Source organism: Heterodontus francisci, chromosome 30 (genome assembly GCF_036365525.1).
Source record: "Heterodontus francisci isolate sHetFra1 chromosome 30, sHetFra1.hap1, whole genome shotgun sequence".
In the NCBI taxonomy this organism is placed as follows: domain Eukaryota; kingdom Metazoa; phylum Chordata; class Chondrichthyes; order Heterodontiformes; family Heterodontidae; genus Heterodontus; species Heterodontus francisci.
In genome coordinates, this window is record NC_090400.1 from 64,328,890 (window position 1) to 64,345,241 (window position 16,352).

Here is a 16,352-nt window from a genome sequence, read left to right on the forward strand (position 1 = left end):
AGTATTGTGTACTGTTAAAGTCTCCTTATCTAAGGAAGAATATATTTGCCATAGAGGGAGTGCAACGGAGGTTCACCAGACTAATCCCTGGGATAGCAGGATTGTCTTATGAGGAGAGATTGGGGAAACTGGGCCTGTATTCTCTAGAGTTTCTAAGAATGAGAGGTGATCTCATTGAAACTTACAGAATTCTTACAGAGCGTGACAGGGTAAATGTGGATAGGATGTTTCAACTGGCTAGTGAGTCTAAAATAAGGACACAGTCTCAGAATAAGAGGCAGGCTGTTTAAGACTGACATGAGGAGGAATTTCTTCACTCAGAGGGTGGTGAATCTACGAACATAAAAATTAGGACCAGAATGAGGCCATTTGGCCCCTTGAGCCTGCTCTGCCATTCACTTAGATCATGGTTGATCTGTTTGTGTTCTGAATTCCACACTCCCGTCTACCCCCGATTCTTTTGCCTAACAAGAATTAATCTATCTCCGCCTTAAAAATATTCAATGACCCCACCTCTGCCACCTTCTGAGGCAGAGAGTTCCAAAGTAGAGTTCCATGGAATTCTCTACCCCAAACGGCTGTGGAAACTCAAACGTTGAGCATGTTCAAGACAGAAATCGATAGATTTCTGAATACTAGCGACATGAAAGGATATGGGGACAGTGGGGAAAAATGGCGTGGAGGTAGATGATCAGCCATGAGTGGCAGAATAGGCTCGACGAACCAAATGGCCTACTTCTGCTCCTATTTCCTATGATGCTATATGAAGTGTAGGGGAGTTCTATCACTGTCCTGGCAAATATTCAGCCACTAACATCACTAAAATATTTATCTTGAAAAGTGACATGAGGAAAAACTTTTTCATGCTGCGGGTGATTAACTTTTGGAATGCACTGCCTGAGAATGTGGTGGAGGCAGGTTCAACTGAAGCATTCAAAAGGGAATTAGACAGTTATATGAAAAGGAAGAATGTGCAGAGAGAAGGCAGGGGACTAGAACTGAGGGAATTGCTCTTTCAGAGAGCCAGTGCAGACACGATGGGCTGAATGGCCTCCTTCTGTAGTGTAACGATTCTGTGAACTTGTTTCACAAATTGGCTGTAATGCTTCCTTACATTAAAACAGTGACAGATAAAAAGTAAAATCAAAATACTGCAGATGCTAGAAATCTGAAATAAAAACAATGTGCTGGAAGTTCTCTGATGAAAGCTCACTGACCTGAAACGTTAACTCTGTTCAGCATTTCCTGTTTTTATTACTGGAAATATTCAGCAGGTCTGGCAGCATCAGTGGAGAGAGAAACAGAGTTAACGTTGCAGGTCAGTGACTTTTCATCAGAATCATCAAAAGTATTTACTTAGCTGTGAAACGCTTTGGGACATCCTGACGTTGTAAAAGGTGTTATAGAAACACAGATTATTTATTTTTTAGCTTAAAGTTTGAGCCTAAATTTAAATTTATAAAAGAACATTGCAATGTCTCACCAAGAACAAGTAGAGCATGGGTTAGATACAGAGTAAAATTACCCATACACTGAGACTGATTTCAGGCCAATCAGCTTGGCCTGGGTTTGAGGCCGCAGCCTGACTCCCCGGCTCAATGAGTGGGAAATTTCCCAGGAAGCAGCTTGGCGCTTGGAAAGTGGCAACCTACCTGTGGACAGGCACAGCAGGTGCACCGAGAGGCCGCGGCCCACCAGGCGCAGCAAGGCCGGGGCGAAGAACATGCATTCATCGTCCGGGTGCGCGGTCACCAGCAGAGTGGCGGCCGCCGGTCCCAGCACCTCACACTCTCCCCCGGCTCCAGGCGGCTCTGGGCCGCCGCTCTTACGGTAAATGCGGCGGATCCATAAATAATAACAGCAGATTAAAGCGGACAGGAAGCACAGGCCCAAGGTCTCCATGGTAACCGTGCCCGCCCGCAGCTGCCCGGCTCAACCCGAGCCGCTGAGCAAAGGTTCCGCCTCTGACTCCGGCCCGCATTTCCCCTCCCCCAACGGCCAGGATCTGACAGGTTCCGCGCAGGCGCAAAGCGCCAGTTCCAGACGGAATCGCGTCACGGGCGGAGGGATTCCGCGGGCCAGGTCTGGGCACCGTGGAGTCGGACAGTGACCCAGGGCCAGGGTGCAGCCAGCGGCAGCAGCAGGAACAAGCGGAACGGCCGAGGCGGTCCAGAAGGGCCCAAACCCGCGCTCAACGCAAGATGGCGGCCCGGGGATAGAGCGCGCTTTGCCCGCACCGACTGACCGGACACCGAGGCCTCGGAGCCCGGGCGCAGGCGGCAGGATCCTGGTCGGTGAGTTTGCGGCATTCCAGGGGGCAGTGTGGGTCCCAGTCCTCGGGAAATAACAATCAAATACAGTGTCGGGGGTTAAGTGGCTGGGCCATTGGGAGCAGGCAAGGCCGAGGTCCTGAGGTTGAGGGTTAATGGCATCGGCCTCGGTGCGGAGGGTAATCAGCCAGCCTGACCCCGGTGTCCAGCGATCGATCACTGAGCAAGGACAGGTTGTGGACAACACTGGCTTCTTGGGTTAAGTGGCCGGTGTTGCCCATCGATTCTCTTGGACGGGGGACAAGGAAAGGAAAGCCGCTGATAATGCGCATTGCCAGTTGTGAAACAGTTCTGTTCTGTAATTATTAGAGTGTGCGGTGATAAGCAGCCCTCCCCTTTCTGATAGAATGATTCCTAGACCATAGTATTACATGAACTTACTGTTTACATCCAGTCATTGACCAGACTCATTCCAACTGTATTCAAATTACCTTTTGTGTACTGAGAAACCTTGATAAAGGGCGAAAGTTCAGGACAGGAGATGACACAAGAATTATGAAGTGAGAGAAAACTTCCATTTTGAAGGCTCATAGATGGAGGGAAGAAAAACTGGGGGAAATGTGGACCTAATCAGTCACAGTTGTGAGGTTCTGTGAAAGAGTTGGCAGAAGAGACAACCATTGTTATCAGAATCCTAATAGTAGGAAAGAGCACAATTTTTGTAGTTTGAGGGAATAGCAAACAGTTAATCGGATAACAGGATTATTACGCAGTTGAAAGAGACACAAGAATCGTTACAATAACATGCATTTATACAGTACATAGAAAACTATCCCAAGGTATAGTCAGAATAAATGGGTGCCTAGAAATACATGCAAGGCAATGGACCAGGTGCTGGAAGGTGGGATTAGATTGGGTGGATAGTTTTTTCTGCTGGCATGGACACAATGGGCTGAATGGCCTCCTTCGGTGCTGTAATTGTTCTATGCCAAACCTGACACCATACCTGCAGATGATGTCGCCAAGGGGCAACATGTAGCTATGGAAAAGGAAGGGTCAAAGCATAGATCCTTGGGTTCTGTGAGGTAACAGTGCAAGGATGGGAAGTAAAGCCATTACTGGAGACATTGAATGGACAGTTAATACTGGAGCTAGGTGAGGGCATTTCCACTGAGCTGGACATGGAGGAGAGATATTGAATCATGTGTGATTGGTCGTGTCAAAGACTGCAGAAAAGTGGTGGAAACATGGTGCATCAGGGTCACAGTCACAGAAGCTGCCATTTGTGACTTTGGTTCGGGCTGTTTTGGTGCTGTGGCATGGATAGAAACTTTATTGGAGCAATTTGAACATAGAGCTGCAGGAAGGTGAGCTTTGGGAAGCAACAATATGTTCAAAGACTTTGGACAGGAAATGGTGGTTGGAGTTGGGCAGTGGTTTACTAGGAGAGAGTGGCTGAGCGTGGGTGTGAGGAAGGAGGTGATGATGATTTTCAAAGTTTGTGGGACATTGTGCAGGAAGAGGGAACCATTTACGGTGTTGGCTAGCATGGCAGCCAAGAAGAGAAATTGTGTGTGCCGTTTAGCTAGAATGAAGTCAAAAAAGCAGGAGTTGGGTCTAAAAGTGAGATGCATTTGGAGATGACGTTAGGGGAGATGGGAGAGAAAATAGAGGAAGCTGTTGTTCAGTGTTGGGGTGGTGGGGAGAACCTGTAAGAAGATTTGGCTTGGAGGGGAGAAGGGAAGTAGCAGAGGCAGCTGGATGGATTTTAGTGACAAAGAAATCCATGGGAAACAACTGGGATGGGAAAGAGGAAAGATTTTGCTGGGGACAAGGGTGTCAAAGGTGAGGTGGTCGACCAGTTCAGTGGTGGCAAAAGTTTTGTAGTAAATGGAGGACCAGAGCTCTGTGTTTAGAAGTTTGAAAGTTTTAAGCAATTAGCAGAAAAGTTTTTTTGGAGGAGGATATCGAAGTGGGGTGGGGAAGGGTTACCAGGCAGGAGATGGTCTTGTCTGTAATGGAGACCAAGGCAGTAGAGAGGCCATGGCAGTTATTAAGGTCAAGATGGCCATGAATATAACTACCAGTGTTTAATTTGAGGCGGAGGTTTAAGGTAAACAGATAGGCACTAACTTCAGAGGAGAGTGGCCAAAATGAAGTGATGATCGAAGAGTTATTTTAAAAGACTTCCAGGTATGAATGCAGTTTACTTTGTTCTCCAGATGTGATTATTGCTGGTAAGGTCATATCTGTCTTAGGGAAAATGTTAGCTATTAAAGATGTTATAGCAGAGCATTTAGAAAATTTCAAGGTAATCAGGCAGAGTCAGCATGGTTTTGTGAAAGGAAAATCATGTTTGATCAATTTATTGGAGTTGTTTGAAGAAGTTACATGCTGTGGATAAAGGAGAACCGGTGGATGTACTGTACTTAGATTTCCAGAGGGCATTTTACAAGGTGCTACATCAAAGGCTATTGCGGAAAATAAAAGCTCATGGTGTAGTGGGTAACATATTGGCATAGATAGAAGATTGGCTAGCTAACGGGAAACAGTAGGCATTAATGGGTCATTTTCTGGTTGGCAAGATGTAATGAGTGATGTGCCACAGGGGTCAGTGCTGAGGCCTCGACTTTTTACAATTTATATAAATGAAGGGACTGAAGGTATGGTTGCTAAATTTGCTGATGACACAAAGGTAGGCAAGTAAGTTGTGAAGGGGACATAAAGAGGCTGCAAAGGGATATAGATAGGTTAAGTGTGTGGGCAAAGATCTGGCAAATGGAGTACAATGTGGGAAAATGTGAAATTGTCCATTTTGGTAGGAAGAATAAAAAATAAGCATATTATCTAAATGTTGAGAGATTGCAGAGCTCAGATGCAGAGGGACCTGGGTGTCTTAGTGTATGCATCGCAGAAGATTCGTATGCAAGTACAGCAAGTAACTAGGAAAGCTAATAGAATGTTATCCTTTAATGCGAGGGGAATTGAATACAAAAGTAGGGAGGTTATGTTTCAGTTATACAGGGCATTGGTGAGTCCACTTCTGGGGTATTGTGTACAGCATTGGTGTTCTTATTTAAGGAAGTATGTAAATGCATTGGAAGTAGTTCGGAGAAGGTTTACTCGACTGATACCTGGAATGGGCGGGTTGTCTTATGAGGAAAAGTTGGACAGGCGAGGCTTGTATCCGCTGAAGTTTAGAAGAGTAAGAAACGACGTGATTGAAACACAAGATCCTGAGGGGTCTTGAGAGGGTGGATGTGGAAAGGAAGTTTCCTCTTGTGGGAGAATGTAGAACCAGGGGTCACTGCTTAAAAATAAGGGGTCGCCCATTTAAAACCGAGATGAGACATTTTTTCTGTGAGGGCCATGAGTCTTTGGAACTTTCTTCCTCGAAAGGCAGTGGAAGTAGAGTCTTTGAATATTTTTAAGGCAGAGGGCGAAGATTCTTGATAAGTAAGGGGGTGAAAGGTTATTGGGGGTAGGCAGGAATGCGGAGTTGCGGTTGCCATCAGATCAGCCATGATCTTGTTGAATGCAGAGCAGGCTTGAGGGACTGGGTGGCCTACTCCTAATTTGTATGTTCATTGCTCATCCTAAGTTGTCTTGAGAAGATGGGTCTTGAACCACTGCAGTCTTTGCAATAAATGTGCTCCCATAATAATGTTCGGTAGAAATTTCAGGATTTTGGCCCAACAGTGATGAAAAAGCTGTAACGTGTGCAACTCAGGGTGGTGTGTGATTTGACAGTGAACTTGGAGGTGATGGTGTCCGAGTTATTGCTGCTTTTGCCCGACAGAATGCTTGATGTGAATTGGAATGCCCAACCTAACAGCTTTATGGGAGTACCTTCACCATGCGGACGGCAGCGGTTCAAGAAGGAGGTTCACCACTGAATGGGGGTTGGAGGATTTGGGGGCAGGATCCCTCCAATGGCTGCAGTCATACCTGCCAGAAAGGAAAATTGTTGTGATTGTTGGAGGCCAGTCATCTCAGCCCCAGGACGTCGCTGCAGGAGCTCCTCGGGGAAGTGGCTTGGCCCAACTAGCTTCAGCTGCTTCATCAATAACCTTCCCTCCATAAGGTCAGAAGTGGGGATGTCTGCTGCTGATTGCAGTGTGTTCAGTTGCATCCTCAGATAACGAGGCAGTCTTTGCCTATGTGCATCAGGACCTGGATGACATTTAGGCTTGGGCTCATAAATGGCAAGTAACATGCGCGCCACACAAGTTCCAGGCAATGAACATCTCCAATAAGACAGTATCTTAACCACCTCCCCATGACATTCAACAGTATTGCCATCACCAAATCCCCCATCATCAACATCCGTTGGTGGGGGATGGTGGTTACCATTGACCAGAAACTTAACTGAAGCAGCCATATAAATACTGTGGCTACAAAAGCAGATCAGAAACTGAATATTCTGTAGCAAGTGACTCACCACCTGACTCTCTAAAGCCTTTCCACTCTCGACAAGGTACAAGTCAGGTGTGTGACTGAATACTCTCCGCATACTGGATGAGTGCAGCTCGAACAGTACTCAAGCTTGACAACATGTAGGACAAAGCAGCCCATTTCATTAGCATCCCATCCACCACCTGAAAACATTCGCTTCCTCTGCCACTGGTGCTCCACGGTTGCAGATACAATCTATAAGATGCACTGCAGCAACTCACCAAAGCTTCTTCAACAGCCCCTCCCAAAACCATGACCTCTGCTTAGAAGGAGAAAGGCAGAGGTACATGGGAACACCACCACCTACAAGTTCCCTTCCAAGTCACACGCCATCCTGACTTAGAAATATATCGCTGTTCCTTCTTAATCACTGGGTCAAATTCCTGAAACTCCCTCCCTAACAGCACTGTGGGAGTACCTTCATCACACAGACTGCAGTGGTTCAAGAAGGTGGCTCACCACCACCTGCTCGAAGGCATTTAGGGATGGGCATGCTGGTTTTTCCAGTGGTGCCCACATCCTGTGAATAAATATAAAAATATTTTTGAAACTGGGAGTTGGTTTGTAGTGGTGTTCCTCAAGGATCAGTTTTGGGTCCATTACTTTTCAAATTTTATAAGTGACCTGGGGGCAGGATAATAAAACTTGCAGATGATATGAACCTTGGCAATGTAGCAGGTAGTGATGAGGATAGTTGTTGACTTCAGGATGATATAGACATGATGGTGAACTGGGTAGAAGTATAGCAAGTGGAATTACATGCAAAGAAGTGTAATGCGATGCCATTTGGTAGGCAGTATACTATAAATGGCATGATTTTGAAAAGTGTAGGTGAGCAGAGACACCTTGGTGTTCATACACTAAAATCTGTTAAAAATGACAGGGCAAGTTGATGAAGGGGTGAAAACAAATGGGTTACTTGGATTTATGGATAGAGACATAGCATATAAGGGCAAAGTAATCATGCCAGAACTTTATAAATCAACTGGATAGGCCTCAGCTGGAGTATTATGGACAATACCTAAAAATGAGGTGTCAGCCTGGTAAAGCGACAACACAGGGCTACTTGCATGCCAAAGAACGGAAGCAGCATGCAATAGACAGGGCTAAGCGATCTCACAGCCAACGGACCCGATCTAAGCTCTGCAGTCCTGCCACATCCAGTCATGAATGGTGGTGGACAATTAAACAACTGACAGGAGGAGGAGGTTCCACAAATATCCCCATCCTCAATGATGGGGGAGCCCAGCACATCAGTGCAAAAGATAAGGCTGAAGCATTTGCATCCATCTTCAGCCAGAAGTGCCGAGTGGATGATCCATGTCTGCCTCCTCCTGAGGTCCCCAGCATCACAGATGCCAGTCTTCAGTCAATCCAATTCACTCGACATATCATCAAGAAATGGCTGAAGGCACTGAATACTGCAGAGGCGATGGGCCTTGACAACATTCTGGCAATAGCACTGAAGACTTGTGCTCCAGAACTAGCTGTGCCCCTAGCCAAGCTGTTCCAGTACAGCTACGACACTGGGATCTACCCGGCAATGTGGAAAATTGCCCAGGTATGTCCTGTGCACAAAAAGCAGGACAAATCCAATATGGCCAATTACTGCCCTATCAGTCTACTCTCAATCATCGGTAAAGTGATGGGAAGGTGTCATCGACAGTGCTATCAAGTGGCACTTGTTCAGCAAAGACCTGCTTACTGACGCTCAGTTTAGGTTCTGTCAGGGCCACTCTGCTCCTGACCTCATTACAGCCTTTGATTTGATTTTTGATTTAGAGATACAGCACTGAAACAGGCCCTTTGGCCCACCGAGTCTGTGCCGACCATTAACCACCCATTTATACTAATCCTACACTAATCCCATATTCCTACCACATCCCCACCTGTCCCTATATTCCCCTACCACCTACCTATACTAGGGGTAATTTATAATGGCCAATTTACCTATCAACCTGCAAGTCTTTTGGCTGTGGGAGGAAACCGGAGCATCCGGAGGAAACCCACGCAGACACAGGGAGAACTTGCAAACTCCACACAGGCAGTACCCAGAATTGAACCCGGGTCGCTGGAGCTGTGAGGCTGCGGTGCTAGCCACTGCGCCACTGTGCCGCCCTTCTTGTTTTTATGTCTGTGCTTACAGGCTGTTCGAGTCAGTCCTGTCATGGTCAAAACATGTTCAGTGGAATACTGCAGAGGTAATCACTTTGAATTTTTTCTTTGAGTAGGGATATGCAGTGCAGAGAGTAACGCTTCAAGTGTAAATGAGAACGTTTTTAAGCCAAATCTCTAATGCTTGGGGAAATAACTTTAAGGTTGAGGAAAATCCACAGTGAAATGTATAAGTGGCTTAAATAAAATAAATCCAAAATATTATTTTATCATGAGGTTACAAATGTAAATTTAGTGAAATGGAATACTAGAGTAATCTGCCAGAGAGGGTATTGAAGATAGAATTTGTGGACATGCCAAGTGCATTTGGATGCTAACCTGACTTAGTTAAAATACTAGAGAAATGAGTTTCAATAGATCATATGGTCTTTTGTCATCTATATCATTTTTTTGAGTGGTGGATTGAGTTAATAGGAATATTTCTGACACCTTCACACTCTTAAGGGGAGGTCATTTCTGACGAACATGATTGAATTTTCTGAGGAAGTAACAAGGAGATTCAATGAGAGTAGTGCATTTGATGTAGTCTACATGGATTTTAGCAAGTCTTTTGATAAGGTCCCACATGGTAGACTGATCACAAAAGTAAAAGCCCTAAGATCCAAGGCAAAGTACCAAGTTGAATCCAAAATTTGATCAGAGGCAGGAAACAAAGGGTAATGGGCCCTTTTGCTTTTTTGTGGTATATATCAACGATTTGAACTTGAATGTAGGGGGTATGATTAAGAAGTTTGCAGACAATACAAAATTGGCCTTGTGGTTGGAAAAGAAGAAAGCTGTAGACAGGAAGATGTCAGTGGACTAGTCAGGTGGGTTGAACTGTGGCAAACGGAATTCAATCTGGAGAAGTGAGAAGTAATGTATTTGGGGAAGGTTAACAAGGCAAGTGAATACACAATAGATAGTAGGATACTGAAAAGTGTAGAGGAACAGAGGACCTCGGAGTACATGTTTGCAGATCCTGTCATCATAGATGCCAGACTTCAGCCAATTTGATTCACTCCGCGTGATATCAAGAAATGACTGAAGGCACTGGATTCTGCAAAAGCTATGGGCCCTGACAATATTCTGGCAATAGTACTGAAGACCTGTGCTCCAGATCTGGCTGCGCCCCTAGCCAAGCTATTCCAGTACAGCTGCAACACTGGCATCTACCCTGCAATGTGGAAAATTGTCCAGGTATGTCCTGTACACAAAAAGCAGGACAAGTCCAACCTGGCCAATTATCGCCCCATCAGCCTACTCTCAATCTTCAGTAAAGTGATGGAAGGCGTCATCAACAGTGCCATCAAACGGCACTTGCTTAGCAATAACCTGCTCAGTGACGCTCAGTTTGGGTTCCGCCAGCGCCACGCAGCTCCTGACCTCATTACAGCCTTGGTTCAAACATGGACAAAAGAGCTGAACTCAAGACGTCAGGTGAGAGTAACTGCCCTTGACATCAAGGCAGCATTTGACCAACTATGGCATCAAGGAGCCCTAGCAAAACTGAGGTCAATGGGAATCGGGGGGGAAACCCTCCGCTGGCTGGAGTCATACCTAGCGCAAAGGGAGATGGTTGTGGTTGTTGGAGGTCAATCATCTGAGCTCCAGGACATCACTGCAGGAGTTCCTTAAGGTAGTGTCCTGGGCCCAACCATCTTCAGCTGCTTCATCAATGACCTTCCTTCAATCATAAGGTCAGAAGTGGGGATGTTCGCTGATGATTGCATAATGTTCAGCACCATTCGTGACTCCTCAGATACTGTCCACCATCAACAAGGCACAAGTCAGGACTGTGATGGAATACTCTCCACTTGCCTGGATGGGTGCAGCTCCAACAACACTCAAGAAGCTCGACACAATCCAGGACAAAGCAGCCCGCTTGATTGGCACCCCATCTACAAACATTCACTCCCTCCACCACCGACGCACAGTGGCACAGTGTGCATCATCTACAAGATTCACTGCAGCAATGCACCAAGGCTCCTCAGACAGTACCTTCCAAACCCGCGACCTCTACCAACTAGAAGGATAACGGCAGCAAATACATGGGAACACCACCACCAGCAGGTTCCCCTCCAAGTCACACACCATCCTGACTTGGAACTATGTCGCCGTTCCTTCACTGTCGCTGGGTCAAAATCCTGGAACTCCCTTCCTAACAGCACTGTGGGTATACCTACCCCAAATATGGACTGCAACGGTTCAAGAATGCAGCTCACCACCACCTTCTCAAGGGCAATTGGGGATGGGCAATAAATGCTGGCCTGGCCAGCGATGCCCACATCCCATGAATGAATAATAAAAAAAAAGATCCCTGAAGGTGGCTGGACAGATAGATAAGGTGATCAAGAAGGCGTGCGGAATACTTGCCTTTATTAGCCGAGGAATTGAATATAAGAGTAGGGAGGTTATGCTGGAACTTTATATAACGCTAATTAGGCCACAGCTGGAGTACTGTGTGCGGTTCTAGTCGCCGCATTATAGGAAAGAGGGTACAGAGGAGTTTTATGAAGATGTTGCCTGGACTGGAGAATTTTAGTTATGATGAAAAATTGGCTAGGCTAGGGTTGTTTCCTTTGGAACAGAGGAGGCTGGGGGCAGACCTAATTGAAATGTATAAAATTGAGCTGTCCAGATAGATTGGGTAGGAAGGCCCTCTTCCCCTTGGTTGTGGGGCCCATAACCAGAGGCATAAATATAGGATAAGAGGTAGGAGGTTCAGAGGGGATTCAAGAGGAGATTTTTTCACCCGAGGTTGGTAGGGGTCTGGAACTCACTGCCTGAAGGGTAAAGGTAGAAACCCTGATAACATTTAAAAAGTCCACTTTAATCGGCACCCCATCACCACCTTAAATGTTCACTCCGTCAACCACACAGTGACAGCATTTGTCTTCTTTGGCCTACATGTCTCAACAGACAATGGGTAAGCGCCTGGAGGTGGTCAGTGGTTTGTGAAGCAGCGCCTGGAGTGGCTATAAAGGCCAATTCTAGAGTGATGGACTCTTCCACAGGTGCTACAGATAAAATTGGTTGTCGGGGCTGTTACACAGTTCGCTCTCCCCTTGCGCTTCTGTCTTTTTTCCTACCAACTGCTAAGTCTCTTCGACACGCCACACTGTAGCCCTGCCTTTATGGCTGTCCGCCAGCTCTGGCGATCGTTGGCAACTGACTCCCATGACTTGTGATCAACGTCACAGGACTTCAAGTCGCGTTTGCAGACGTCTTTAATGCGGAGACATGGACAGCCGGTGGATCTGATACCAGTGACGAGCTCGCTGTACAATGTGTCCTTGGGGATCCTGCCATCTTCCATGCGGCTCACATGGCCAAGCCATCTCAAGCGCCGCTGGCTCAGTAGGGTGTATATGCTGGGGATGTTGGCCGCCTGGAGGACTTCTGCGTTGGAGATACGGTCCTGCCGCCTGATGCCAAGGATTCTCCAGAGGCAGCGAAGATGGAATGAATTGAGACGTCGCTCTTGGCTGACATACGTTGTCCAGGCCTCGCTGCCGTAGAGCAAGGTACTGAGGACACAGGCTTGAAACATCGCACTTTTGTGTTCCGTGTCAGTGCGACATTTTCCCACACTCACTTGGCCGGTCTGGACATAGCAGTGGAAGCCTTTCCCATGCACTTGTAGATTTCTGCATCGAGAGACAGGTTATTGGTGTTAGTTGAGCCTAGATAGGTGAATTCTTGAACCACTTCCAGAGCGTGGTCGCCGATATTGATGGATGGAGCATTTCTGTCGTCCTGTCCCATGATGTTCGTTTTCTTGAGGCTGATGGTTAGGCCAAATTTGTTGCAGGCAGCCACAATCCTGTCGATGAGTCTCTGCAGACACTCTTCAGTGTGAGATGTTAATGCAGCATCATCAGCAAAGAGGAGTTCCCTGATGAGGACTTTCTGTACTTTGGTCTTCGCTCTTAGACGGGCAAGGTTGAACAACCTGCCCCCTGATCTTGTGTGGAGGAAAATTCCTTCTTTTGTACCATCTACAAAATGCACTGCAGCAAGTCGCTAAGCCTTCTTCAAAAGCACGTTTCAAACCCGCGATCTCTACCACCTAGAAGGACAGGACAACAGGTGCATGGGAACCTCTAAGGGAAAAAGTTTATTCCTATCTACCCCTCATAATTTTGTATACCTCAATCAGGTCCCCCCTCAGCCTTCTCTGCTCCAAGGAAAACAACCCTACCCTTTCCAGTGTCTCCTCATAGCTGAAATGCTCCAGCCCAGGCAACACCCTAGTGAATCTCCTCTGCACCCTCTCCAGTGCAGTCCCATCCTTCCTATAGTGTGGCAACCAGAACTGTACACAGTACTCCAGCTGTGGCCTAACTAACATTTTATACAACTCCATCATAACCTCCCTCCGCTCTTTATATTCTGTGCTTGAGTTTTTATTTAAACTTACTCTTGTACGTTTTATTGCCCCAATCAACCTATTTGTTGTGTTCCTGTTGCACAGCATCCTGGTTAGATGGATACCTGCTCCCAAGCATAGCCAGTGCTGTAAGTGGGTGTGAGAGAGCAGCCTGGGGTGGCATTTTGCCACTGAAGGTGGGGAAGTATCTGACCTCTGTTTCATGTCTCAGTGGAGCAAGATGGCTGAGATTGTGTGCTAAAAATACAGTTTCCTCTCTGTGAAACAATGTATTGATATTCATGCTGTGCTGAACGACTGCTAAACAATTTAAATTGCTATGCTTTGCTCCTTCTGACGTACTGCAGTCTACTGAGTAGCTACTACGTTAGCAAAAGGGTTAACACTACAGTGGAACATGTAAAAACTTCCAGAAATTGCCAATATGTATGCAAATTCTCTGGAAAAATGGAATGTGATTTCACTTTGACATGTTTAGCACTGCATTTGCAATTAAACCGTTGGCAACCAACAATGCTATTGCCTCTGTCCAGGAGTGAGCTAAAGGTGGCAATCTAGCTGTGAATTATTGTATCAGCTTTTGTTTGTTAGGAGTTTATGCAATGTCTGGAATGCATGATGCATATTTGGTTTAGGTTGACACGTAATTTGCTGTTCGAACTAAGTATAGATTTTGTGATTCCAGTTATACTGGCTATTGAGATTTGAAGCAGTTGGAGCAGCACCACTGCCTGTGTGATGAATGTCAGATTATTGACCTGTATATAGGAAATGCAACACATAGGCCCAGTGAGTTGGGATGTGCATAGTTAAGTAATTATCAGCATCAGCAGCCCCTGAAGAAAGACTCAGTGAATAAATAGAATGCTTACAATACAGAAGAAGGCCATTTGAGTCTGTGCCGTCTCTCTGCAAGCATAATTTAGCTAGTCTCACTCTTTTCCCAGTAGCCCTGGAAATTTTTTCTCTTCAGCTGCTTATCCTCTTAGATGGCCTTGATTGAATCTGTCTCCACCACCCTTTCGGGCAGTGCTTTCCAGATCCTAACCATTTGCTGCGTAAAAAAAGAGTTCTTTATCAAGAAAGTGTAAAATGAATTCTCTTTATCTTCCCTCTGGTTCTTTTGCCAATTATCTTGAATCTATGTCCTCTGCTTATCAACCCTCCTACCTGTGGAAACAGTTTTTCCTTATTTACTGCATCAAAACCCTACATAATTTTCAACACCACCATTAAATCTCCCCTTAAACTTCACTGCTGTGAGGAGAAAATTACAGCTTCTCTAGAAACTACAGGACTGGAAGTCCTGTTAAAGCTCTAGACCACTGTGATTAAATACAGGCCCTTGTGGTTTCTAGTTATCCAGGGTAACTAATATAATTTGCTTAATATTTATATTCCTATTTAAAGTTAAATTAATTGCTGTTTAAATGCACCATGTGATGTGATGCTGAACCGTATAGACCAGAATTGTACCAAACTCAACAACACCTGTTGTATATAAAGAGACACTTATATTTCCATGGCACCTTTCCCAACCACAGGCCATTTCAAGGTGCTTTACAGCCAATTAAGTATTTTTTTGAAGTGTAGTCTCTATTTTAATGTAGAGAATGTATTGAATTACATTAGGGCTCAGCTATGATACTCTTTATTGCTGACAGTCAATGTCTGAGCTCACAATTGAAGAATGACCACTTTGGCGACTGGTGCCATTGAAACTGTACCGAAGAATAAATAATCTTCAGGGGATCATAAAATTGGACATGGAAAATATAGCATCAGCATGTTGGTCCTAACTGGATCTATTTTGCGTAGCAACAATAATATGTCTGAAATAAAAACAGATGCGCAACAGGTATATTATCTAAAAGGACCGTTTTTCAGATTGAACGCGTTGTCAGAATTTGTGGAACATTCATTCAAAAGTTGTCAGCTCTGAGTCAGCAACTAGTGGATTCAAATCTCACTCCAGACACTTGAACACATAATGTAGACAGACACTTCAGTGCCGTGTTCGGGAAGTTCTAGATTGTTGAATATGTAAATTGAAGTCCTGTCTGGCCCCTAAGGGAAATGTAAAAAGATTCCATGGCACTATTTTTGGAGAAGAGGAGTGCTCCTTGGTGCCCTGGTCAATATTTATCCTTTAACCAATATCACTAAAATAGATTATCTGGTCATTATCTCATTGCTGTTTGCGGAACCTTGCTACGTGCATGTTGGCTGCTGCGTTTCTTGTGTTACAACAATGTCTATACTTCAAAATGCACTTAATTGAATATGAAGTGCTTTGGATGTCCTGAGGTTGTAAAAAGTGCTGTATAATTGCAAATTCTTTATATTTTTTAAATATTGGGAAGACTGAAGCCATAATCTTCAGTTTGAGCCACGGATTCCATCCTCCTCCCTGGGTATTGCCTGAGGCTGAACCAGCTCGTCATAATCTCTGAGTCCTATTTTTACCCTCAGCTGAGCTTCCAAACCCATATCCTCTCCATCACCAAGACTGCCTACTTCCATCTCCGTAAAATCGTTCATCACCACTCCTGCCTCGGCTCATTTGCTGCAGGAATCCTCATCATACCTTTCTTACCTCAAAACTCAACTATTCCAATACTCTTCTGGCCAGTCTCCGATCTTCCATCATCCTTAAACCTGAACTCATCCAAAATTCTGCTGCCAGTATCCTACCTGGCATCAAGTCCCATTCACCCATTGGTCTATGCTACATTGACTCCTAGTCCAGCAACACCACAAATTTAAAATTCTTATCCTTGTTTTCAATTCCATCCTATCTTTGTGACTTCCTTCAGCCTTGCAGTCCTCTGAGAACTCTGCGCAACCCCACTTTTTACCTCTTGCTCCTCAGCAATTTCCTGTGCGCCACCATTGGTGGATGTTACTTCAGCTAGGCCATAAGTTCTGGAGCGTCCTTCCCTAAACCTCTCCACTCTTCTCCTTTCATACGATCCTTAAAACCTACCTGTTTGACCAAACTTTTGGTAATCTGTCTCCTAATTGGCTCGGTTGATTGATAATGCTCCTCAGAAACGTCTTGGGACTTGCTTCATTAAGGA

At 45.5% G+C, this 16,352-nt stretch overlaps 2 protein-coding genes across 19 annotated transcripts in view; one reads left to right on the forward strand and one right to left on the reverse strand.

Annotated features, from left to right (window-relative positions):
• Window positions 1-1,986, reverse strand: part of pigl (phosphatidylinositol glycan anchor biosynthesis, class L) — a 181,448-nt gene extending 179,462 nt beyond the window's left edge. For all 4 annotated transcript variants that reach the window (XM_068010867.1, XM_068010868.1, XM_068010866.1 and 1 more), the window contains exon 1: window positions 1,653-1,986. In XM_068010867.1, the coding sequence (XP_067866968.1) occupies window positions 1,653-1,902 (250 nt within the window). In that variant the 5' untranslated portion in view covers window positions 1,903-1,986. The remainder of the gene's footprint in view (window positions 1-1,652) is intronic.
• A 33-nt stretch (window positions 1,987-2,019) lies between these two features.
• Window positions 2,020-16,352, forward strand: part of ncor1 (nuclear receptor corepressor 1) — a 489,622-nt gene continuing 475,289 nt past the window's right edge. For all 15 annotated transcript variants that reach the window (XM_068010846.1, XM_068010851.1, XM_068010848.1 and 12 more), the window contains exon 1: window positions 2,020-2,294. The gene's annotated coding sequence lies outside the window, so the exon portion shown is untranslated. The remainder of the gene's footprint in view (window positions 2,295-16,352) is intronic.